The 23,957-nt window shown below is 37.9% G+C and overlaps 1 protein-coding gene across 2 annotated transcripts in view; it reads left to right on the top strand.

Annotated features, from left to right (window-relative positions):
- The window catches only part of GLS (glutaminase), a gene marked incomplete at both ends in the record, with an annotated part of 48,998 nt that overhangs the window by 14,002 nt on the left and 11,039 nt on the right, over positions 1–23,957 (top strand). For both annotated transcript variants that reach the window (XM_079539003.1, XM_079539002.1), the window contains 9 exons: positions 1,264–1,427; positions 5,549–5,607; positions 13,243–13,275; positions 13,559–13,617; positions 14,235–14,301; positions 14,636–14,686; positions 17,095–17,271; positions 18,393–18,524; positions 19,184–19,276. In XM_079539003.1, coding sequence (XP_079395129.1) covers positions 1,264–1,427; positions 5,549–5,607; positions 13,243–13,275; positions 13,559–13,617; positions 14,235–14,301; positions 14,636–14,686; positions 17,095–17,271; positions 18,393–18,524; positions 19,184–19,276 — 835 coding nt within the window. The remainder of the gene's footprint in view (positions 1–1,263; positions 1,428–5,548; positions 5,608–13,242; positions 13,276–13,558; positions 13,618–14,234; positions 14,302–14,635; positions 14,687–17,094; positions 17,272–18,392; positions 18,525–19,183; positions 19,277–23,957) is intronic.

Here is a 23,957-nt window from a genome sequence, read left to right as displayed (position 1 = left end):
TTAATATAGCTACAGTGATTTTTTTTATTGAACAATGACTCAGTGCAGCGGAAAACGGAGCCAAATGTAAAGCAGTTTCTCACATCTTCTAGCTGAGAGGTGAGGTAAATTGCTGTGTCAACCTTTGTGACCTGATGACGTGTTTGATGCAGGCATACTAAGCTGAGTATCAGGATTCTTAGGTGTGTAGTTTGTCCCAGCTAAATGGAGCACTCTTGAGGTCATCTGGCTGCCTCATGGTGGCAGTGCACTGGGGGATATTTTAATATCATCTGTTATTATCTTTTTTTTTTTTTTTACTGTATATTGCAAGGTCTGTAATCTTCAACAAGTGCTGTGCAAGGTTTTTGATGTGCCTCTTAAATGCATTAATCTAAGTGAAACTTCTACCACCATTTTAGCTTCTTGCTTAAATGGCTGAACTGTAATAAAAGTTTCAAAAGTGAAGAATATTCTTAAATATATTGACTTAGCATTTGCATCGTTATGGATATTACAGCATGCACTAAAGAGAGTTTTTGGAATACTAGCTTTTGTAATGTTTAATATTGTTTAATGCTAGTTTTCATAATGCCAGAAAGCTTCTGTAAATTTCTTTGGACTTTTCTCAGATTTTCTGCAAAAAAAACCCCCCAAAACAGTTCTGATTTTGTCGTCAGACATGTGATAGCTTGGAACCTGTTGTTCTCAATGGGCCATATGCTGCTTTTGTGACTCATTCTCTTGAGCCTGGAGTAGGTGTTGCAAATAAACTTTCTGGAAGATGTTATTTCATGACTTCAGTAAAATACGTACAGCGCTATCAGAGAGAATAGAACTACTGATAGTTCCAAAACAGAATTGGCTCTCATTTTTGCTTCCATATCCATCACAATGTGTAAAGGGCTACATCCAGGTAGATTGTACTCAGTAGAATAAATTTGATGCTAGACTTCTGGTGCAAACCCACTTCTTAATTAACTTTCACTTTATTGTATCTGTAATAATGACCAGTTTTGTCTTGTTTATTGTATGGAGGTGATTGTTAAAAACATAAAGCCTCTTTGTTCTGTTGTTTAAAATCATAAAATGGGTTGAACTGGGAAGGACCTTTTAGAGTTCCAACCTTTCTGCTACAGACAGGGCACTCCTCTGGTGTGTAAATCTAGTTTAAATAACTGTATTTTTCCTGTGACTAGTCCCAGTATGCTGAGAACTGAATGAAGCAGTTAATACAGCTGGAGAACAGGAGAACTTAAGCATCTTCATCTGTGTTTTTCGCAGGCATTCTATTGGAGATACCAAAGTTCCTTTTTGTCTTCAGTCCTGTGTAAAGCCTTTGAAATATGCTATTGCTGTCAATGATCTTGGCACAGAGTATGTGCACAGATATGTTGGTAAAGAGCCTAGTGGATTAAGATTCAACAAATTGTTCCTGAATGAAGATGGTAAGAGTTGCTTAATATTTAATAACACAATTACAGAACAAGCTATCCTTTTTTTCCCCAGTAATTGTATTTTACTCTATCTTCTAAAGTCTAACTGTTGTCATACAAATGTAAAAGCAGTCTGTATACCACCTGGCCTCTCAGTGCTGTCAGAAGCAGGTGCTGATGCCAAAGGCTGGAGCTGGTTAGTTTACAGAAGTAAAACAATGTGCCTTCCCATGGATGATTCCAAATTAAATTTGGCTAGTGATTCAAACTGTGCTTTTTTTGTTTGTTTGTTTGTGACAGGAATGTTTTAACAAGAATGTCTTGCACGGTAGCTAGATTCATTCTTTTTGAATGGCATTGAAAAACAAGCATCAGAAGTGCTATTTTGAATGACATTATGGTGAAAATCTGAAAAAGATGACTCATGTAGCCTTAGAGGAAGTGCTGGATGTTATCTCTGAAACACAGATGCTTCCAGCAGATCTTTCTCTCCCAGTAAAAGAACAATGTTTCTGTTGCCATGGCAATCTGATTAATATTTAATTAATAAGACTGAAATATTTTTGTCAAGGACTGTGTTGAATTTTGTTTGTGTTACAAATACTGATACAGACATTCACAAACTATAATGCATAATTCTATTTAGACATACAGAGTGATTAAACTATAGTCTTACATTACTATTACTTTGAAGAGTGCTTAAGACAATCTTGTAATGGGGATTGGGGTCGTTAGAAGTTGCACCAGAGTTGCATGAAATTAAGAGAGAAGACTAATGCACGTGATGCAAACTTTTATGAACTTTTATTAAGTGTGTTGTTGTATGGGTGGTAGAGCTGACCTGAGAAATGTGTTAGCTGAAGGGCTGGTCACACTCACGTTGGTTCTATATAGTCCTTAAAGCAGACAGTACAGGTCAGTTACAGGGAGAGGGAGAGAAGTTGCATTTCTGCAAGTAAAAGAGGAAGAGGGGAAAAGGGGGTATAGCTGCAAAGGGGGTATATGTATTAAAAACAAAATCATGTGAAGCTTGGACATGCAGCATGTCTAGCAGCTTTAGCATAACCCTTTGATCAGGTTTGCAAACACACCATGTGTACATTTAGTCCATTGGCTTCCAAATTGTTACAGTCAGTTTTTATGTCTGTAATGAGGATTTTATGAGGTGATCTGCAACTATTTGAGAACTTTTTAGACACGCATCTGAAGTTGTTTTTTTTTGTTTTGTTTTGTTTTTTTTTACCTACCTACTATATATAAGTTCTTGTATTTCTTAATTTACTACTACTGGAAAGATTTCGGGTAGTTTTAAACAGTGGAAAAAGCTAACAGAACAAAAAGTGTTGATAAGCATCATTCATATTTCGGGTAAGGTCTGTGCTGTGCGATGTAAATTTGGAATCTGATGCAGCCATGTGAGTATTCAATTTCAAAACTATTTTTAATCAAGGAAACAGTTCACCACGCAGTTCAGATTTCCACATGATTAAAGCAGTTTTCACGCTAATTAAAAGTTGCTTCAAGTAGCTTGGGAATTTCATGTAGTAAAATATGTTTGAAATACACATCACCAGGAGTATTAACTTCCTATGGTGATTGAGTCAGTTTGCAGTGTACTTCCTGCTGGTGAGTTCACACTGAAGTGTATCTGACAAGACTGTATCTATGTGCAGTCAGTGTCATCTGTTCATATATGTGACCTTTCCATAGTGGTCTTTTGAAGTGTTAGTCCAGTGATACAGTTTCTTAGTAGAATGTAGTCCAGTATTTTGGTAGAATCTGGTGCAGTAATAAATGTATTGTGCTCGTGTGGGGGTCTGTCAGGAAATGGCTTGTGCTGCTGAGGAATTTTGTCATCTAAAGGTGGATTTCTGTAGGTCTTGCATAGCACAAGCATGTTCTGATGCCTTTGTCACAAGGAACTAGTCACAGCACACCTGTCCTGTGTGTTAAAATGTTGCTTTTGTGCACGAGTGGCAGCTTCTGCTTCCTGTGCTCAAAGGCTGCAAACCGGAGTCGTGCTGGGAACGCTTAATGCCGGAGGTGGACAAAGTGTCAGAAGAACTGGTGATGGAAAAGCAGTGTAATTTGAGTTTACAAGCTCAAAGGAAAGGTCTGGTTTGCATAAGGCATAACTGTGTGGCACGTTGCTAGAGCAGTCTTACTGGTGGTCTGGCAGATTTTGAGTTATAAGGAACACATTTGTTTTTCACTGATTAATAGCGATGTCCAGGGGACACAATTAAGATGACTAGATAAGTCATGTTTTCTTTTGAGCTTCGATGTACCTGTTAAATTCCTTAAGTTCCCTACATTAAAAGATGTAGTAGACAAGCATCCCTGTCCCACAGTACAGACAGAACTCTGTAGCAGAGCAGTGTGTTTGCTCTTCAGGCTGCTAGGCAGGTTGCTTAGGCACAAGAGAAATGATGCAGTGCTGTGCTTAGTCAGGGCATCCCAGCTGGAATGGAGTGGCTGTTAAAAGTGGTGCTTTTCATTAAGGGTAGGAAGATGAATTTACTGTGAGGTATAATGAGATGGTATGAGGAGACAAGAGACTTGCAGGGACACTGCCTAACAATGGTTATTTTTTTTTTTCAGTTGAAGTAAATGGTTGCCTTTATTTGATTAGTGTGTGGTTAGCCGTCTGTGCCAGTTAGCTTTTCAGAGCTTGATACCTCTTTTGAAGATAAACAGATGAGTCTGTTGACCTCTTCACAAACTGTTGTGATTGCATTCTCTGCCTTGGTTCCTTGTGGTCATACAGCGTGCAGTTCCTTACAGGTGGCTTCTCCTGGGAGGTTAATGAGTTGCTGCTGCTATAGGAAAATGACTGTAACTTTTGGTAGGGGCTAACAAAGCAATGAAGGTCACCAGTCCCACATAATCCATAGCTTGAGGGAATGTGGGTGGGGTGGTAGGTAAACTTGGCTCCTGGGAGGAGGAGGATACTTAGGGAGGGATGTGGGTTTGCAGCACTGGGAGGATTTTGAGACAGCTAGGCAAAGCCATGGGTGACGTGGTCTAACCTCAGCAGTAGCCTTGCTCTGAGTGGGAGGCTCCATGAGGTGAGGTCCCTTCTGACCACCAGTATGAGATGCTGCGAGTCATTCATCTTCTGGCAGCTTAAAAAAGGGCACAGAGGTTTTGGTCCCTAAGGAGGCCGAGTTTGGAAAGCTATTGAAATGGTAAAATCTCTCAAGTTTATTTTACTGCATGTATTACATATTAAAAGAGTAAACAGTTGATGTTTTCAAATGTTCCTTTTTTTCTTCCCACAAGTTTGGAGTTAAAGTAGCAACAGATAAAAGGAAGAATTCAAAACTGTCACAGAATTGTTTTTTAGGCAGTGTAACCCTCAAAAAGCAACATCCTGTTTTAAAAGCCAAAATGTTTAAAAGGAAAAAAAGAATGAGAACTAGGAGATAGATGATGGTGAATGAGAACTCCTATAGACTACTTGAAAAGTAGACAGCTAATCAGGAAAGTTTTTTTACTTAAATTTTTGATGGTGTTTCTTCCAATGGGGATGCCAAAGTATTGATAATATGGAGAAGTTGGGTTATAATAAGGAACTTAAGCTGTGGCAGGTGTAAGTCAATTCTGAAATGTTAAATCTCAGTGAGGATGGGGAAAGAATTAGTTGTATTTCAGAAGAAGGCCATAGAAACCTCTGGTTTCTGAAGACTCAGGTTGCTGTGTTTATGTGCAGAAGTGAGGAAATGGAAGAATTGGAGAGGTGTTTTATTTCTTTAAATTACCTCTTGAGCTTTTAAAATCACTGAGACTCAGAGAAAGTTTGCAAGTCCCTTAAGGGTGTTGGTTCTTCTTGTTGATGCCACATGAATCAAATATTGGATCACTGGAGGAGGTTGAGTATTTTAAACACAAGGAACCTTGCCAAACCGATGTGTTTACTGGATTGTTAAGTAGCATTGGGCAGTTTGTTATAAGCTGTAAAATATTTAGCTTAAAAAAAAAAAATTGAGATTACAATATTTCTAGTTGAAGTTTGTATTCCATTGTTATAGTTCCAAATCTTTTATTGATCATTTTTCACTTCAACCTTTGACTGGCTTTGTTTGACCGATCTGTCTTCAGTTATATATGTAATTGAAAACTTTATTTCACAGACAAGCCTCATAACCCTATGGTGAACGCTGGAGCAATTGTGGTCACGTCTTTAATCAAGGTAAAAAAATCATTTTTAGTTTCTCTCAGAGAATTTTAATAGAGGGTAGGAAAGTATCCTTGCATGTTTTCATTGTTTGTGCACAGTATTTGATGGCAGTTTGCTTGTTAGCAGGTATACAAGCTGGCATGTTTTGGAAATAAAACACTTCCAAACAAAGGCAGCTTCAAACAGTTTTTAAAAGTAGTTACAGTGCAGCTGGAAGACTTTAATGGTAGAATTTTAAGTTTTGTTTACTTCTTTAACTGTATAACACTTCAGATGTTACCGGCATGTCCCCGTGAACATACTCTGTAGTACTCGGATATGTTTGCAAATGACTAATGCTTGTGCAACGTAAACTTAGAGTATTTCCTGCTGTGCAGAAGGAAAGGAAGATCCTGGGGATTCTAGAGTGATGCAGTTACATTAATTTTAATATGAAATGTATCTACTATTAACATACTGTGTAATAGAATTAGATTTAACTTATGGTATGTAGTTTCTTTTGGGATGCTTAATGTACTTTCTTAAATGTGCTTGGGAACAGCCGCCTGTATTTGCAGAGTAAACTGTCAGCTGTATAATGATTTCAGTCCATAATCTTGCAACTTTGGAAAAGCAGTATTATATATTTTTTGCGTTAGAATAGCTGTATCTATTGTAAATGACATGAATTTCATGTAATGCTAATGTTTGCCAGATACTTGCATTTTCTGCCTTTTTTTTTTTTTTTTTTTTGGTAGGCACTGATACAAAAAAAACTGGTTCTTGGTTCTTTAGAACTCAAGATACCCGCTTAGAGGGCTGAGGATCATGTCAGTGCCCTGGAGATTTGAAGTAGAAAACTTAATGCTGTTACTTCAGAGGTCTAAAAAAGCCTTTGTCTTCCATATGTTTCATTCTTTGTTAGCTACAGTGTGTTTCTTACCTCCTGTTTCCAAATTGTTGATTTTACAATTTCTTAGATCATGATTTTTTTTTTGTTATTTTATATTTAAAGAAGGTGTAAGAACTCCTGCTTAAAGACATTTATCTTTAATAGCTGTAGGTGAAAGAAAATGGCCTTAAATATGACAGGTAAATTTATTCACGTTTAATATTTTTAAAGGTTGACTGAGCATTGAAATTCACTTGAATAACAGTGAATTTTAAAATGACTTAACACACTTGTCAAATGTCAAGATGTTAGACCTACCTAGAACATGCCCTGTTGGTCATAAGGCAAAACACAGGCATGTGCCTCTTGCAGAGGGCACATAGTTCTTGATAAATGGTTTACTTTTAAATAGACAAAGTGGATTTGTTTATTGCATGTAATTGTGGTATTTGTTGAAAGGTTGGGGGATTGTTTTGCAGGGTGGATTTTTTTTGGTGTTCTTTTCTGTAATGTTCTTACTAAGAGTATTGCACTGCACTGATGTTTTTGCATGTGGTAACTGCACGTCTAATGGACACATCACAATTATCACTTCATTATTTGTTTTCGCTGTGATTAAAATGTAGATTTTCATGTACTGTTTTCACAAAGATACCATTTATCATCTGACTAACTAACCAAACTAAACATGGTATTCTGGAAGAAGTTAGAGGGTCAAGAACTTACATACAGGCTATGTTTTCTTGTGAAATAACTTCTTTACAACCTCTTAGCAACATTCTTCCTAAACTGTTCAGTGACTTAAGTAATTCCAGTTTGTATTTGACTTAATCTAACTTAGATTTTTCTGGGCAAGGTGGCTTCATTAACCTTTGTTCTGCCCTCAGTTTCCCTGCGTTCATGTTGTTTGATTTCAGGTGCTACTTAAATATGTTGGTGGCTGTCTATGGCAAGTGGAGTCCAAGATAAGGAGAAGGCTATTAAACAGGAGCGAATGTGTCACATGTGACAGGTTGAGGTAGTGATAGCATATTGTTAGTTCAGGAGAGATTGGTGCTGTATTTCAGCATTAAGAATGCTTTTACCTCCTTTGAGAGAGATGTGCTAAATTACCTTTTTCTGATTTATGAAATTTTGCATCCATTACGTGGTGCTCAGCCAGCAGAGATTAGCATGTGTGGTTGTGTCCATTACTGCCCTTAAAATCTGACACAAATCACTTGTGGATAAGACATGACGCTCACAGCCATATACCTTTATTTTTTTTTGTCAGAGTATGTACTGTGTTAATGTTTTATGGGGGGAAGAAACAGTTCTTGTGGTCACAAGTCCAGCTCTGACTGCACACTTTGGAACAGAGCACAGACCAAAGCGGTCATGCTGGTACTCGATACCTGTAATAGTAAATAACAACAAAAACATACGGGCATGCCAAGTTGTGCATTTGTTTGCCTTCCTGTATGACCTACTCTTACCAGCTTACATGATTCTCCTGACATGCTTGGAATGTGTTCAGGTTTTATTGCCTTAACTTGTGGCTCTGCCCTAACGATATTTGCGTTGCAAATACAGGCTGTTTCAGCAATTTAAAGCGTGTATTTGGAATGGAAATCTTTTAGCAAAAGGACATACTGTAGTCTTTTATAATGAAGATCATAAAAAGCCCTGAGGGCCTTTGTGCTTGTTTGTAATTGTATGGCCGTTTGTCTTTATTACTAGCTGAGGTTATGTAGTTAGAACAATTCTGAAATAATAGCATTGAAAAAAACAGGGGTGGCAGTTATACCATCTAATGTGGAAAAATGGTGGTAGAATAAAATAAATTCTTCCAGGTCTCCAAGGAAATAGTTGAAGTGAAGATTCAGCTGCTGGCCAGATCTAGTATAGGTGTGGTGCTCCTGAAGCACCCAGCTTTGTGTAAATCACAGTCTTTGTCCCTAGCATAGGTAGATGGAAATGCTTTCTTCTCTTGTTTTTCTGAAATGTTACACTTGATTCTCAGAGCGTGCCAGCTGCAGAGAGATCCACGGTTGTGTCAGAAGCATGGCTGCCTGGAGCAGTTGCTTTGGGGTGCCGGTAGGTGAGGAGTGCAGGGGCTGTGGATGCTTGTGGAAGGAGTTGTCAGAGGAACCAGGGACTGGTCTGAAGTCGTTTTTGTCATTATGTGTCAGGGTCCTGTCTGTAGGTGAAAGCTTTTCTAGGTGACCAATGTTTTGGGCTCCAGCCTAGGGCTGCTCATCCAGGGGCTCTCTGTGGGCAGAGATCAGCTCTGCGTGGTGCCTGTGGGCTGCAAAGGGACAGCCTGCTCCTCTGTGGGTCTCTTGGGTTGCAAGAAGCTGCTGCTGCATGCCTGGAGCACCTCCTGCCCTCCTTCCCCGCTGACCTCGGTGCCTGCAGGGCTGCATCTCTCGTGTCTCGCCTCTTTCCCCCTGTCTGCTGCTGCACAGCAGTTTTTTCCCTTCCTTACATCTACTCTCCCAGAGGCTTGACCGGTGCTCCTCGCTGACTTGGCTCTGCCTGGCCGAGGTCCCTGGCTCTGATCTGACACGAGGCAGCTCTTGGGCTCTGCTCAGAATCCATCCCTGGGGCCCCTCTGCTACAAAGCCTTGCGGTGTAAGCCCAGCGTAGGGTGCACAGCAGTACTCATAGTCCTTTCACAAAGTTTGGCGTAGGTGAGGGTGAAAATGCTCATTTTTTCATGACCCTAAAGAGAATATAAATAATAGAATAAAGTGTAGTGAATCCCGTATACTTCAGAGCATTATAAATACGCTGGTAGACTTCCAAGTATCTGTGTCTATCAGCATTGTGAAAACCTGCCTAGCTGTTCCCAGGTCTGTTTGTTGTCCTTAAAAAGCCTATACGATTCTTGAGGAGAGGAGAAGAAAGGCACATTTCTTACTGGCTTTATTTAAAATATATAGTAGAAATTTAGCTTTACCTGCTGTCTTCTACCTGTTCTGTTTGCCCTTCGTGATAGACTGATGTGTAAAAATAACCCCAGACAGCTTTAAAACCTGTGTTGGCATTGTGATCTTCATTCCAAGATACTTGACTTCGATTTGGGGAAGGTTCCTCTCTTCCTGAATTTTTCACTTTCTTGTCATAACTAATTTTGAGTAGAGCATACATACATGCCATTTTGTGCTTGCTTTTTATTCCAACTCGTATGTATTATGTGTTAATTAACATAGAATGTGCAGTAGTCTGTGGCTTCCTGTTTTGGAGTGGTGTTTGAAAGGGCATGTAACACTCAGTGGTTACCTATGAAAGTATTTAATTCTTGAAGGACGCCAGGATGTTTTTACGTGTATTTGAAATGATAGTAGTCTTGCTCTTTGTGGGTTGGATGCTGTCTGTGACAGTGTGCTCTCAAGTATTTCAGAGCTGAAAATGGTACACTAAGCAGCCAAGATACCAGCTCTCACAGAACGTGCTCAGGTTAACAAATAAAAAAGCATGTAAGTAAAGAAAGCTGGAATACAAATACTAAGCTTACCTAAAATGTACAAATGTAAAAATTGTTTTCTTGCTCTCTAACCTAGTGCTAGGAGCTTTTTCCTGGATGTTTGCTACAGAATATAGTTGTAAGTTATGATGGTTTAAAAAAATTCCTGACGTATATTTGATAATCATCTTCTACCTTAAGTCTCATAATCCAGACACTCTTTATTAGTTTGGCTTGGATTCAAAGTGAAAATAGTATTTTAACAAGAGACGCATGGTAAGAGCTTATGTGGTCTAATTTTCAAAGCGTTTAATGTTGATCGATGAGAAGTGGCTAATATTAACTACTTTCCTAATAAATATTGCCAGATTTCTCTAGTTGCAAACTCTGGGAAGTATCCGTGTCTCTCCTTTCCTATGTACATGCAGGCTTGCAACTTACTTAGTTGTGCTCGATTGCTTTGTAGTTTTCCAGTAGAAATATGAAGTACCTTGTTTGAACACAGGGAAGATCACTAGAAACCTTAGACAGTCCAAAAAGGCAAACCCAAAACAAAAAACCTGATGATGGACAGCTGTAGCTTTGCTGTAGTTCTGAGTGTTTACAGAATTGTATTGAGCTGTCTTTTCCAAGTTGGATTTTTTCTGTCTATCAAACTGCTTCAATCTTAACATTTTTTTTATTTTATTTTGTATTCATTTAGAAATGTTGTTTTCATATGTATATACACACAAGCATGTGTACAGTCAGTGTGTATATGAACATATGTTCCAGTAAATGCAGTGTTTGTGGACTTAGTGCATGGAATGTTTCCTTCTATGTCCTAGGCAGGTGAATTGCATCTGAACAACAACAACAGCGAAAAAGTTTTGTCTCAGTGCTCCCAGCCTCAGAAAAATGAGAAGCATTTACACAAGAACAGATGGTTTCTTTCTTTGTTTCAGTGACTATGGAAACATTGCTCAGCACGCTGCTAGGATTTAGTCTGCACTTAGATTTTCATCTCAGAACATGCATTGTGTTTGTGTCTCTTTAGCTTTCAGGAAGGAGGGAGGCACGCACCTGTAAGCTGCTGAAGCAGGGAATTGCTAGCTTGGTTTTATTGTCATCAGGCGTAAGGAAGCAAAGTTTTCTGTTTTGGTTATGTTACGTTAAACTCGTTCTGAGGTCTTGGTCCTATGGATACTTAGGCAAATATCTTAGGTGCCACGAGTGGTGTAACTTCAGTAACAATGCTCTCGTTTGATGTAAGGTACCTATGGACGTTTGTGGAGCATCAAGGACTGAAAATGCATCATCTTGATGTAGTGTGCAGAAGGTTTTATTCCTAAAACGTGGAGTAGATGCAACCGCTACAAAGGAACCTTTTTTACAAGTTAATGCAGAAGTTTGCGTTGGGTCTTTTGCCCACAAACTGTATAAGCTGCTGGAAAAGCCAGGTTTTTGTTGAAGGGCAAGGGATTCTTTTTTCAGCTGGGAAAAAAAAAAAGTGAATTATGATGTATTTCTATTTTTGCAGAAAGCATGATCCCTTTCTCCCTCTTTCTTTTTTTAACAAAAGATAATGTTTTGATTTATTATGTCTAACCATACAATTATCAATGCAGCATCCCATAACTAATGCTGACCCACTTTCCCAGAAAAGATGTTCATTGTGCATTTGAAAGGTTTGAAAAGGTTTTTGTGGTTTAAATGTTGTTACATATTTTACAGCATTAGGATCTATGGAATATTTTGACAACTGCAACAGTTCAATGAAGTTGGTAATTTCTTCTTTTAATTATTTTTCATTGAACAGATTTGGAGTTAAATTTTTAAGGCTTGTGTTCTGGTGTATTATACAGGAACATTTTGATGAAATGTCATTTATATTTTTTTTATTACAAATTAGCAAGAAATTGACTGTAAATGTAAGGCTGAGCATAAGGTAACCATGGGTGTGTAATTCTGACAAAGCAGTGTGGTGTTACTTTCAGCTAGTGACTGTACGTGTGTGACTGCACATCTTGTAGCTGAGCTGGTGCATGGGCTGCAGAGACTACCTGCAGCACCTTAAACTATAGCCAGAGTGGGAAATGAGGCTGGCTTTATGCATTTTCATTAAGTAAAATACTGGTTCATGTCTAGTTTCAGTTTTTTCCCCTTTTCCCCCATCCCCATACTGAACACTGTGCAAGTAGTATCTCAAAGAGCTTCCTAAACAGAGTATTTTATCTAAATAAAATATAAATAATCTCAGTATTGAAGATGAGAGCATCTTCTCCAGATGTATTGTTTCCACTTGTGTACGTGATGCCACTGTTTTTTAAACTTCCTAAAAAGCTGCTACTTTAACAGATTCCTGCTCAGCCCCTCCTGTCCCCCAGCAGACCATGCACTGTTCTTAAATCTCCCAGCCCTGTTTCAATGTCTAGCTGGAGGAATTTGTTACAAGTTGTTTGTCAGAGAGTAAAGAAGTAATACATCCTCTACTGGCAGCTATTAAAATTGAGCTTACTCCTATAAAAGAGAAAAAAGCCCCGAGTGCAACCTTTCACACCTGTGTCCCCATGCCCCCTTCCCAAAGGGGCGGAAAAAAACCGACACAAAAAACCAAATGAAGTGTCCCCTGACCCTACGAATGAATGTTCACTAGCATCCTCATACATTTTAGACTTTTCTTTACGTTGCTAGCAAAATGATGTACTTGATGATGTACTGCAGTATGATGTGAAATTTTATTTTTCTGTTTAATTTTTTAATAGGTAGGACGTTAATCAGCTATTAAATCAGATACATTTGATTAAATGCAGTTATTTTCACAGTAAGGGTAACACTTTATTTTAAGTCTTCAGTCTAAATCTGTAGTATGGGCACTAGCAATGGAAAATATTTTAGCCTATGTAGCCTGCATTTTGCTATGCTCAGCTCTGCTGACAATGTAAGATTACCTGTATTTACTAATCTATATAAAGTTAACGTTTTCATTATAATTATCCTGCCTGCAGTTAGTTTTGTATTTCTTGCTTTAACTATTATTGTGTTAAACACGTAAAGTTGAGTAGAGAACACTTAAAATAAAGCATACCTCCTTCAGCTTAAATTCATTCCAACGTGCAGGTGTTGGATAACTCTTAGATGGCTTTTTAATTAATTTTTTGTTTAAGTGATAATTAAAGATGTACTTATCTAACACCTTAGTTTGTTGTTAGTATATGAAATGACTGTAGTACCGTATTCTTAATTAGCCTCATACCTTAGTTTTATGCAATAAATATCCTAATGTTAAGTGAACTAACTTCTTTCCCATGTTAACATTCTTTGTAAATTATTTTTTCTTTTCTTGCAGCAAGGAGCAAATAATGCAGAAAAATTTGACTACGTAAGTGAATTATGACACTTCATTTATTCTGACTAAAATGGGTGGTAGCCACTTCAAATTTCCACCTGCAGTTAACATTGCTATTTTAAGTCCTTTCAAACTCTCCTTGATCTGTATTTGGCTGAATAAAACATGTAATGATTTGGGCTGTGTTTGCAAATGTACGATGCAAGAGACAGGCTTAGGGTAAGGCTGGGTTGAGCGTTGAACAGTTGTAATTCTTCCATCTGAAAATGTTAGCTTGCCTCTTTTTTTTTTTCCCCTTCCTCTCTGTCTTTAACAGGTTATGCAATTCATGAATAAAATGGCTGGTAATGAATATGTTGGATTCAGTAATGCTACGTAAGTATTTTTTATATGCTTAATACCTCAACTGATAGTTGGCATGTTGAATGCACGACAAAGTTTAGTTATTTATGTTGAAAGGCATCATTTAATATTTACAGGAAATAGCTTGGGCTTAAAATTAGCAAGAAATAAAGTTGTGCATGTTTCTGTGTTGCTGTGACTGGTGTGATATGGAAGCAATCATTTTCTCCTTGAGAAATTATTCTGTCGTAGTGCTGTGGTGCCATGGCTCTGAGAGCTGCAAGTGCACATCTTACCTTTCTGGCATTCATTCCTTGTCTGGTTTGGTCCCAGCTGTCAGTGAATGAAGCTTTTGCTGCAGCTTATTCTCTGAGGTCACAGTCTATTACTGCCTTTTTAGAAATGCTTTTAAAAGAATCATCTTGTACTTGTCTTAAATAAAACTGTGTATGTATAGGTAACCAGTAATGTGTATGTTCAGATGCTGAAGTTTGACCTTAACTACACTTGAACAGAGTGCACTGGGATGAGTTTTAGGGCAGTTTCTGGTCTGTTAGTAGAATGCTTGTGTTCAGAAGCAGTGTATTTTTTACCTGTGGTTTTAATGGGTTACATCATGCATTTCTGATTTCTTGTTGCTTGGTTTCAAGGTTCCAGTCTGAAAGAGAGAGTGGAGATAGAAACTTTGCAATTGGCTATTACTTGAAAGAGAAAAAGGTTGGTCTCTTATGTTGTATTTTGAAGAATGCTTTTCATAGTCTATGAACTTTTAAAACTTGTTTCATTTTGTGTTCACGATCATGTAAATTATTGTAATACTGTACATGTATTTCATACTGTCACTCAAAAAGCCCAGCCTTGTGTAGGGTGTGAATACTTATGTCGTTTTAACAATACCTGTAACCTCATTTCTGTATTACAGGATAAATTATCACATCTTAAATGCTTAATCCGTGTTGTACAGATGACTTTGTAAGATTGGATGCATTTTGTTGTTGAAAAACTTAAAGCTGCTTAATTGTACTTAAAGACTTCTTTTTCCCTTCCTCAGTGCTTTCCAGAAGGCACAGATATGGTTGCTATACTGGACTTTTATTTTCAGGTAATTAACTCTGAAATTGAGACTCAGAATGGGGTTGGAATTACTGTACTAAACAATAGAAACTTATTCTGTCATAGATGGGGGAGGTTTTAATGTCTTGTAATTAAAGTTGCCAGTGTCTGTTAAACTGTTTGGAAGTGAACTGTATACATTTGATATATCCAGATTTGCTTTTGTTTAAGTGATGTATGTAAGTGTTTATTATTGCTTTATTGCTAATGCATACTAGTAGCAGTCTATGAAGCGCTAGCAGTTCAGAAGCTTGAAACGTTGTGTTACTTGAATGAATTTGCTATACTTTATGATACTGTAGAGAATGTTGAACTCATGCGTAACTAAAATTGTATCTGCATGCCATACTGTAAGCTCAGCCATAGTGTTATAAATGAAATGACTTGAGTATCTTTTCCTTTATTGTTGAATTTGATGCATGTAAGACAAAGTATCTTTTCAAATGCGTTCTTCCTTCCCTCATGCTGCTTGCCTCACCTTAGTAACTGTTTGCAACTGTCGCAAAATGAGAACTTGGCAAGTGGGAGGTATTTCCTAAAGAAAGAGTTTCCTAACATGAGAATATGCATAATTCAGAATTCAGTCAGATCTTGTGCATGCAGTTCTCAAGAGGCAGTTCAAGTTGTGTTACTGATCCAGTCTGTCTGGGATATGTAAAAAAAATCCAGAGTTAGTTCTCAGGAAGTCTAATTTAAATTCATGATACTTGCTCTTACCTGTGCAAACTAGTGTTTTTAAGTGCAAATTTTGTCAGAGCCTTTTTTTTTTTTTGTTTGGGGTTGCACATCTAGTCTTGAAAGTGAATGGAGCTTTACAGTGTGTATGTAAATTCAACTCAGTTGACTTCTTAAGTTGAAAACTAGATGAAAACTGAAAGTCTGCTCTGAACCTGTGTTATCATAGAACAAAGCAGACAACTTATTTCAATTTACTGTTAACCATCCTTGCAAAATGCTTCCTATCCCACTGCCTCAAGTGCTGGTATGCTTCTGAGCACTAAGCTTTTCACAAGTTAAGAAAGGCCAAAACTAAGTTTTCTGATGTAGCTACAGCTTGGCCTTGTTGTCCTCACCTTCATGGTTCCCACTGTTTCTTTCTTATCCCTGTTAAAATGTCCTTTTTACTCCAAACTCAGAAAACTGGAGGCACGTACACGAGTGCCACTCCGAGTGGCAAGTCAGTGTTTTGTTTTCATTGCACAAAGCTGCTTTTTCTGCTCTCAGATTCTACTTAGAAGGTATTTTTTTTTTTTCCCTCCTTCCTTACTTGTTCAATTGGGAACCAGTAATGAACTTACTTTCACGTTACCTCTGTAAAGTGGGGAAGGATTACTCTAATTTTGCTCAACCAAGGTACAAAATGTAGGCACTTAAGCTGAGAACCTTGAAGCACTTTCTTCAACGTAGGTGATGTTCTGTAATACTTCGTATGTTTAAAACCCAGTTGCCATTTTAGATGCGTCTCAGACGTTCTCTTGATTTGCAACTCCAGTTGGTTGGACTAGGATGTATTGAGTTTGGCAGCCGGAAAATAAGAATTCCAGGTAGTAACTACTCGTGCAAACTTGGCTTAGGTAACTTCATGAAGTATCATGTAATGACTGTTTGGCAAAAGTACAAGCACTAGTTTGTTTATTTTTCAGAGTAGCATTTCAGCTTCAGGTTGAAACCAGCTTATCTTTTGGTTTCTGCAGACATGAGGCAGCATCAGGTGATGGCATCATATCACATTTCCTGATGTGTCACCAAAGTATGTATAGTCTGTACTGAAGCAGGGATCCTGGGTGAGACTATCATGTGGTCATTATCTCTAGATACATCATAAAGCATATATGAGACAAAGGTAAAACTAAGGCTGTGCAGGAAATGCTAGCATTAAGACTTGTATGTGCTAGTGTGCGCAGCTTTGAAATGTACTTTTAGTGGATGTGGGTGGTCTTGTAAGGCTTAAAAAAAAAAAAAAAAAAAAAAAAAAAAAAAACAACCAACAAAGCACTGCACCTCAATTTGAAAAATGGCTCCTTAATGGCTTTGCCAATTAAGCAAATACAGAATACTGAGGTTATTTTCCAGGCTGGTTCCTCTCAAGGCAACCTAAGGGGGGTTGGGGGAAGGAATCAAACTGAAACACTAACTCACAATTAATAATAACTCAAAGATTAGTATAAAAAAAGAGCTGTTATAGTATATTAGTATAAAACAAAAGCTGTTGCTGGGATCTTTGTATCTTGACAGTAGTAAGATTCAGATGATGCTATTTCATGCCACTAGTGTTATCTGTAACAAATGTTATGCTGCAGGTTATTTTATGAAATCTTATTTCTGTGGAGATGTAGTGGGCTGTGCTGACTGTGCTAGAGGTACCAGTTTGTATAATATGACTTTCTTTTCCATAAGCTTTGCTCAATAGAAGTAACCTGTGAGTCAGCAAGTGTGATGGCGGCAACTCTGGCTAACGGTGGCTTTTGCCCAATCACTGGTGAAAGAGTGCTGAGTCCTGAAGCGGTCCGGAATACCTTGAGCTTAATGCATTCCTGTGGCATGTATGACTTCTCAGGGCAGTTTGCCTTCCATGTAAGTAATTTTCAGATACTTGTTAGAGCTGACTGGGAAGATTGATAGACTGTGCTATTGTTTTCCACGGTCATCTGGTTTGCTTTTGCTGTGGGTGGGGAGGAGTTACATGAATTGTTTAGGAATCCAACGTAACTTATGTGAAATCTTCAGAATCCATGGCACTACTTGTACTCCATACCTCATTGTACAGTGGTGTTCCCAGCAGTTTTGCATTTGGGAATCCTTTTCAACCTGAAACAAACTAAAAAAGGCTATTGGTGAGAGAAATAGGTGACTGATGCAGCAATCACTGGAAGCAGCAGAACTGAATAAGACCTGAGGCAAGGGAAATAGAAGATAGCAGGAAGCTTTTGTGAGCAGTTGCTTTCTCTGACTCAGGATGTTTGATGAGTTGTTCTCATATGTTGAAATAGTGATGTTGTGCACAGCACGTGTACTGTAATGTACGGCTAGAAAACAAACCCTGTTGTGTGAGTATTGAAGTACGTACTGCAACTTACTTGTATGTTCAGTGGTTTGAGTGTTTTCAATTTTCCTCATTGCATGGATGTAAAATTGAGTGTGATGTTTTGTGTGACCTAAGAAGTTATTGCTTACTGAGCTGTTGGGGATATGTGACATGTTAGTTACTATTGAAACAAAACAGTAACTTTGTTCAGATAATAAATAAGTAGGTTGTTTAATGAACTAATGTGCAGGTTTTCAGTTGTGTGTTTTTTTTTTTTTTTTTGTTTTTTGTTTTTTACATTTTCAGTTAAATATTTATATAGTTCTGTACTACTCGTGCTGTGAACTGCTCATGACAGACGTTTGTTACTGCTGAGTCATAACAGCTTGGTTACAGCAGCAACTTTGGGTTATCTTTTGCATTGTGTTACTGACTTGTGTGTTACTGGGAGCTAATAACTTTAAATACATATTGCAGATTGCCATGAACTGAGGTCGAGGTTGTAGTCCATCTATAAAGAGAAATAATCATGCTTTGTCAGTGTTTTATAGATCACACTTTTATAAGTGCTGTGTAATCTTTGGTAAAATAATAATCTTTGGTAAAATAAATTGCACGTGTTACAGGGGTGACGAATGTTTGCAGAGGTAATTCTCTAATTGTTTCATAGGTGGGCCTTCCTGCGAAATCTGGAGTTGCTGGTGGGATCCTTCTGGTTGTTCCTAATGTCATGGGCTTAATGTGCTGGTCACCTCCTTTGGACAAGATGGGCAACAGTGTTAAAGGAATTCACTTCTGTCATGTAAGCAAAATTACCTTTAGCATAGTCTTGTAGCTGGTGCTAACTGAGCTTCAGTTAGCATAGCTGACAGTCCACTAATATAGTGTTTCTTTTATTTTAATTCTTTCTTGAGTAACAGATTTCATTTGATCCAAGGGTGAAAAACTGAGACAAGATGTTTGCATTTTATCATAAATAGCACATAAATTTTGGGAATGTCTAGAAACTACAATGCCAGAAATATGGGGAAATAGATTGTGGACATACTTGGCAGTAGAATGCTTTGTGACTTAACAAAGGCATTAGTCTCCTTTATGCTGCATTAGAAGGTGTAGAACTTCATCTGGAAGCTTCTCTTCCTTTACACTCAGAAACATCTTTTAAAACATTAAAAGTGCAACTCATATCATTGCAATAAAAGAGAAAAGATTTTGATGAAATGTAATTGTTTTGATTGTGTTCCAATCTTTAAAACTAACGTAAGCAGCTTTTGGAAAATAATCTGGCATACAAAAATATCTTCTACATCAGATGAAGTTGTTGAGGTAGGCTAGGCAGTCCTGGCTTTGTCTCTTGAGAGCTGTGGATAGTCCTGTGTAAAGCACAAGTGCTAGTATTAGAGTATCATATGCATTTGACAGTTGTACATGGAGAATAATTTGTTGTTTCAATATTTGCAGGATCTGGTTTCTCTGTGCAATTTCCATAATTATGATAATTTGAGACACTTTGCGAAAAAGCTCGATCCTCGCCGAGAAGGTGGTGATCAGCGGGTAAGTTAAGATGTGTTTTTAGTGAGTATTGCTTGTAGCCATCAGATGAGACATGGAGAGTTCTTCTCTAAAGGCAAAACTGCTCAACGATGTGTATTTCCTCAGAGCTTTCAGATAAACCAGTTAGTGCACATTATTGGTGGACACGTACCTTGGTGGACCACACAATGACAGAGTTCTTTACCACAGATTTTTATATCAGATTTGTAGCTCTATCTCATGCAATTCATTTCCTTGGCTAGAATAAGGCTGTGGTATCTGATAAAAGTCACCAGCAGTTTCTGTTCTGATTTTAAAAAGAAAAAAAAATGATCAGCAGGTGATGTTAGTCTTCCTGTTCTGTGTTGCAATGCAGGAGATGTATGTTGAGTATTGTTTTACAGTGATGTCTCTGAGTCCACATTGCTTGCTGAGAGCTGCACGGGCAATGAATGGAGGCCTCACGTTGCTGTACCCCAGTGCCTGTTACCAAAAGGAAGCAGTAGATGCAGTCTGGGAAAGAAGTGAATCTAATCCAGCTCTATGTACAAAAGATAAGAGCGTGAGGGTACTTGAGATAGGGAAAAGCTCGCTTTTAGTCCCGCTAATGTTTTAAGTTAAGCATGAAGCTTTCAATGGGAGAAGATAAGAGAATGGTTTGAAGTGCTTCTTGCACGCATACATCTGAAAAAATACCCAAATAGGAAGTAGAATTATTTGTAACTGGAAAACAGAAAACAACAGTATATGTGCGAAGAGGTGAAGAACTTGGGTCTGTTAGCAATGATTGCAAATGAGGATTTTTTTTTTTTTCCTTCAAACACACTAATAAATAATGTATGTTGCTTGAACAACTAGCATTCCTTTGGACCAATGGACTATGAGAATCTCCAGCAAGAACTTGCTTTAAAAGAAACAGTATGGAAAAAAGTGTCACCCGAATCAAACGAGGACATCTCCAGAACCATAGTGTATAGAATGGAAGGTCGGGGAGAGCAGAACTAAGTGAATGGGTTCTAGTTTCATTAAATACTACATTTAAAAAAGCCTCAAGCATCTCTAGATTCAACTTCAATCTGAGTATTGTTTGCCTGGTATTTTCATTTATATTATAAATCTTGTGTAAATTTGTATGCTATACCAAAAATGCTGTCAGAGTTCAAGGAGAAAAGCACACCTAAGCAACACCAACCAAACCTGTTAACTGACTTCTGTCTTTACTTAAAGCACAATTACTTATTAAAAACAATAGTAGATCTGAATGTTTTCGAAGATATACCTCTTGTGTATATCCTTGTATTTTTGTTTATATCTAAGAATTTTAAGTAAATTAATTGTAGAGCTAAGCGAGAGTTTAAGGTATGTCCTCTGATCAGGTTCAGCATATAAAGATAGAATTTTAATGGAAATATAAAGTAAAATACTGTCAGTAAACTCATGAATCTCCAAATAACTGTATATTAAGTGGTTCTGAGTCACGTTATCACTTTATTTTAGTAAGAACTTTCAGTTTGCTCTGAGCAGGGATGGGTCCCTCTGATATGCCGTGCTAGCAAAAAGTACACTTTTTTTAATTTGACCTTCAGTCATAATTAATGCTAACATGTAAATAAAAGAGCAAAAATGGCTAGGGAGGACTGGGAGAGAGGGCAAAACAAAGCTTGCCTTGTTTGCAAGTTAACAAATGTGGCAGAAAGATTTCTCACCAAACTATTTTGAGTGTCTTGCTAGCTGCTTGTGCTGCCTCTTGGTAGTTATGACTCAGAAGTCTGCCTTAGTAATAATGCTGTGCTCCACCCCAGAGAGGAATGTAAGCAATCCTAGTTTTTGACTGGTCACCAGCCCAGCAGGGAGCAGGAAACGTGCTCAGAGTAAAGCATTTTTTGTTAGATATTCCAGCTGTTTACACTTAACTTATTTTTCAGCCGCTAATGTGTGTGCATGTTCATATATGGGATTAGAGGTAGCATTGACTCCTACATGAGCAAATGTTTATGAAGCTATTATTCATAGCTCCTTTTTAAAGTGTTAGCCAGTTTCTACCGATGTCAGCTTGTAGAGAATCAGGGCTCGCATTCTTCTGCAGGAAACTGCATCTCAATCTATGCAACAAGATAATTTGAATTGTTTTGAGGACCATGTGCAAATGGTGTGTGCAGGCCTTAGGCAGTGCTGGACAGGGCACAGAGTTAATAAGCCCTTGACACTTAGCTGTTCTGTGAGGTTCTGAATATAAAATCATAAGGAAATGATACTAAAAATCTTAAGGAAAGGAAAACCAAATTGCCAACACAAACCTCTGTCTGTAAAATGTTATGCTTGCAAAGAATTTGATATATTCCCCTCCCAGGCACACCTCATGCAGGTGTTCCTGCTGTAAAACTGTGGAAAACCTGTCTGAGTGGTGATACGGATATTCCTTCATCTATGTCCATTAAAGCTCCTTGAGGATTTCAAGAGGTGTAGTGTGATAGATGATTCCTTGTAACACCTCCAGCCCTTCTCCCTGCCCACTGCTCCCCTGTGTTGGTGATCTGAAACTCCAAAATGCACTCGTACATCAGTTTTGCATAAGGGGAGAGTTATGGTTTCCCTGTCCCTTTTTGTCTCATGTAGATGTCAGTCAAGGAAGATGCAGAAAGCAAAGCTTACTTTCTCTGAGAACACAAGCTGTTTTTAATGATGTTGTTTCGGTATTGTTTGTCTTGCATAAGCTTTTGAAATAATGCTAGTATTAAGCTCTGACCTAACCCAGAATAATCTTCCTCTAGCAGTACTTTGTAAAAGGACGAGTTTCCTGTGTTTGAAGCCTCTGAATTAAAATATTCGAGCAAAACAATACGGAGAGCCACTATTCAGTAAACATCAAGTCCTAGTGGATTGTGTGCATGTCAGTAATAAATTGCTGAATATTAGTTATTTTGTAATCTGTCACTGATGTTTGGCATAGGTTTGTCAGTGCTTATCTTGAAAATGAAGTGAGTCATGTAAAGGCCGAGTCTCGAGTTATAAAAATGTCTCATCTGTTTGAGGACTTGTCTGTTTAATAGCAGCTACAGAGACGTAACAAGAATTCAGAGTCTGCAAAACTGTGTGTTAGCCTGAAATATCCCCAATTAGAAGGGGGTGGTAATGTGTCTGTGCTGCTAACTAGAAGTACTTTCAGTGATTATATGTTGCTGATTAAATTACTGATGTAATTAAAAAGGGATGTGTGATGCAGGATTTGCAGCTACTAAAAGTGCATTTGGAGATGGGAAATCCAAGTCTTTACCATGTTTATGTGTGTAAATTGCATACCAAAGCTTGTGGTAGAGGCAAGTCCTGCTTGAAAAATTAAAAAAAAAAAAAAAAAAAAAGCAAGGAGCTGAATTGATCTTCAGTATGAATCATATTTTGGGTACAGCTTGCACAGCCTTTACTTTAGATAGATCTGTATATTTTCTGGTTCCGTAATGCTTTTGAAGCCTGTCTCGGAATTGAAGCCAGCCTCAAGTTTGGAGGGGTTAAGAGGAGACTCCTTTGGACCAGTTGTGCTGTAAGTTGCCTGCAATCTGGCCTGAGCTGTCCACAGGTGGCCCTTTTTAAGGGCAGCCTGCACAGAGAGTGAGCTGGGACCATAGTTAGATCTGCCCTAGCAGCTTGCCCACACCTGTACTGCTTGGTGAGTGGGCCTGAAAGAATGTGGTGGTAGAGGCTAGTTATTGAATGTTTGAAGTCTGCAACGGTTTTAGTGTTCACCTGTGCTACAGTAATAGCAATTCTTGATATTCAAGCATTTTAGCTGTTTGTTTGTTGTTTCCTTGTCAGCATCATTAACATTTCATTAGAAATGTAAATGCTTTTGAAGTTTTATTTTGGCATTTGTGTTGTACCCTTTGGCTCGGTTGTTAAGTTCCCTGTCTCATTTTCCATTTTTCATTTGCATTGTATGTTATTTATGTATCTCAATTTCTAGCATGCTTATTTTTGTATTGTTTAATAAATTTATTTTAAGCTGATTTTATTGTATTTTTTTTTTTTTTCATTCAATGGAGAACAGGTCTGTTCAAACACGTTTTTGAGATTGAAGTGAGGTAGTGAGCAGTGCTCTAAAAAGAGCTGAAGTTCCAGAAAGGTAAATAGAGCAAGCAGATATAATTAGCCAATGAAAACCTTCCTGAGATTTTTCAGTTAAATCATTAGCTGACATGCTTATTTTTCTCTTTGGAAGTCAAACTCATAATAACAAAACCTCACTGTGACCTTGTTAATTAAAATAAGGTGCGGTAGGATTAAGAGTGTGTGGTTTTGAAGATATTGAGTTGCTTGGAAAATAGGCAGTTAATGGTGCCAGTGCCAGAGCAGTAACTGTTGATATCAAGCATCAAGAAGTAAAAAACAGAGCTTGTAATATATCATACTCCAAAAGGAAGGTGGTAGGTGTGTTTTTAATGTAGATGATTCTGAGATGAGACTTTTTTTCCATAGAGGAATCCCCGTGATGGAGGTGGCCATAGTTATTCATCAAGCTTTCCTGTACGTGGGCTTATAAACAGCAGTTATTTGTACTGCGTTTTTAAAAATAAGCTGGATCTTCATTGTACATTAAAAAAGAAAAATTATTATCAAAAAATCATGAAGATAAGCAGTAGGTACAAAGAGACCTGCAGGTGATTTACTCTACACTTGTTTTTGTCTATTACAATTTGCCTTACATTGT

Source organism: Tetrao urogallus (assembly GCF_951394365.1).
Source record: "Tetrao urogallus genome assembly, chromosome: 8".
Lineage (NCBI taxonomy): Eukaryota > Metazoa > Chordata > Aves > Galliformes > Phasianidae > Tetrao > Tetrao urogallus.
Note: the sequence above shows the minus strand (reverse complement) of the source record. Positions and strands in the feature narration are given on the sequence as shown.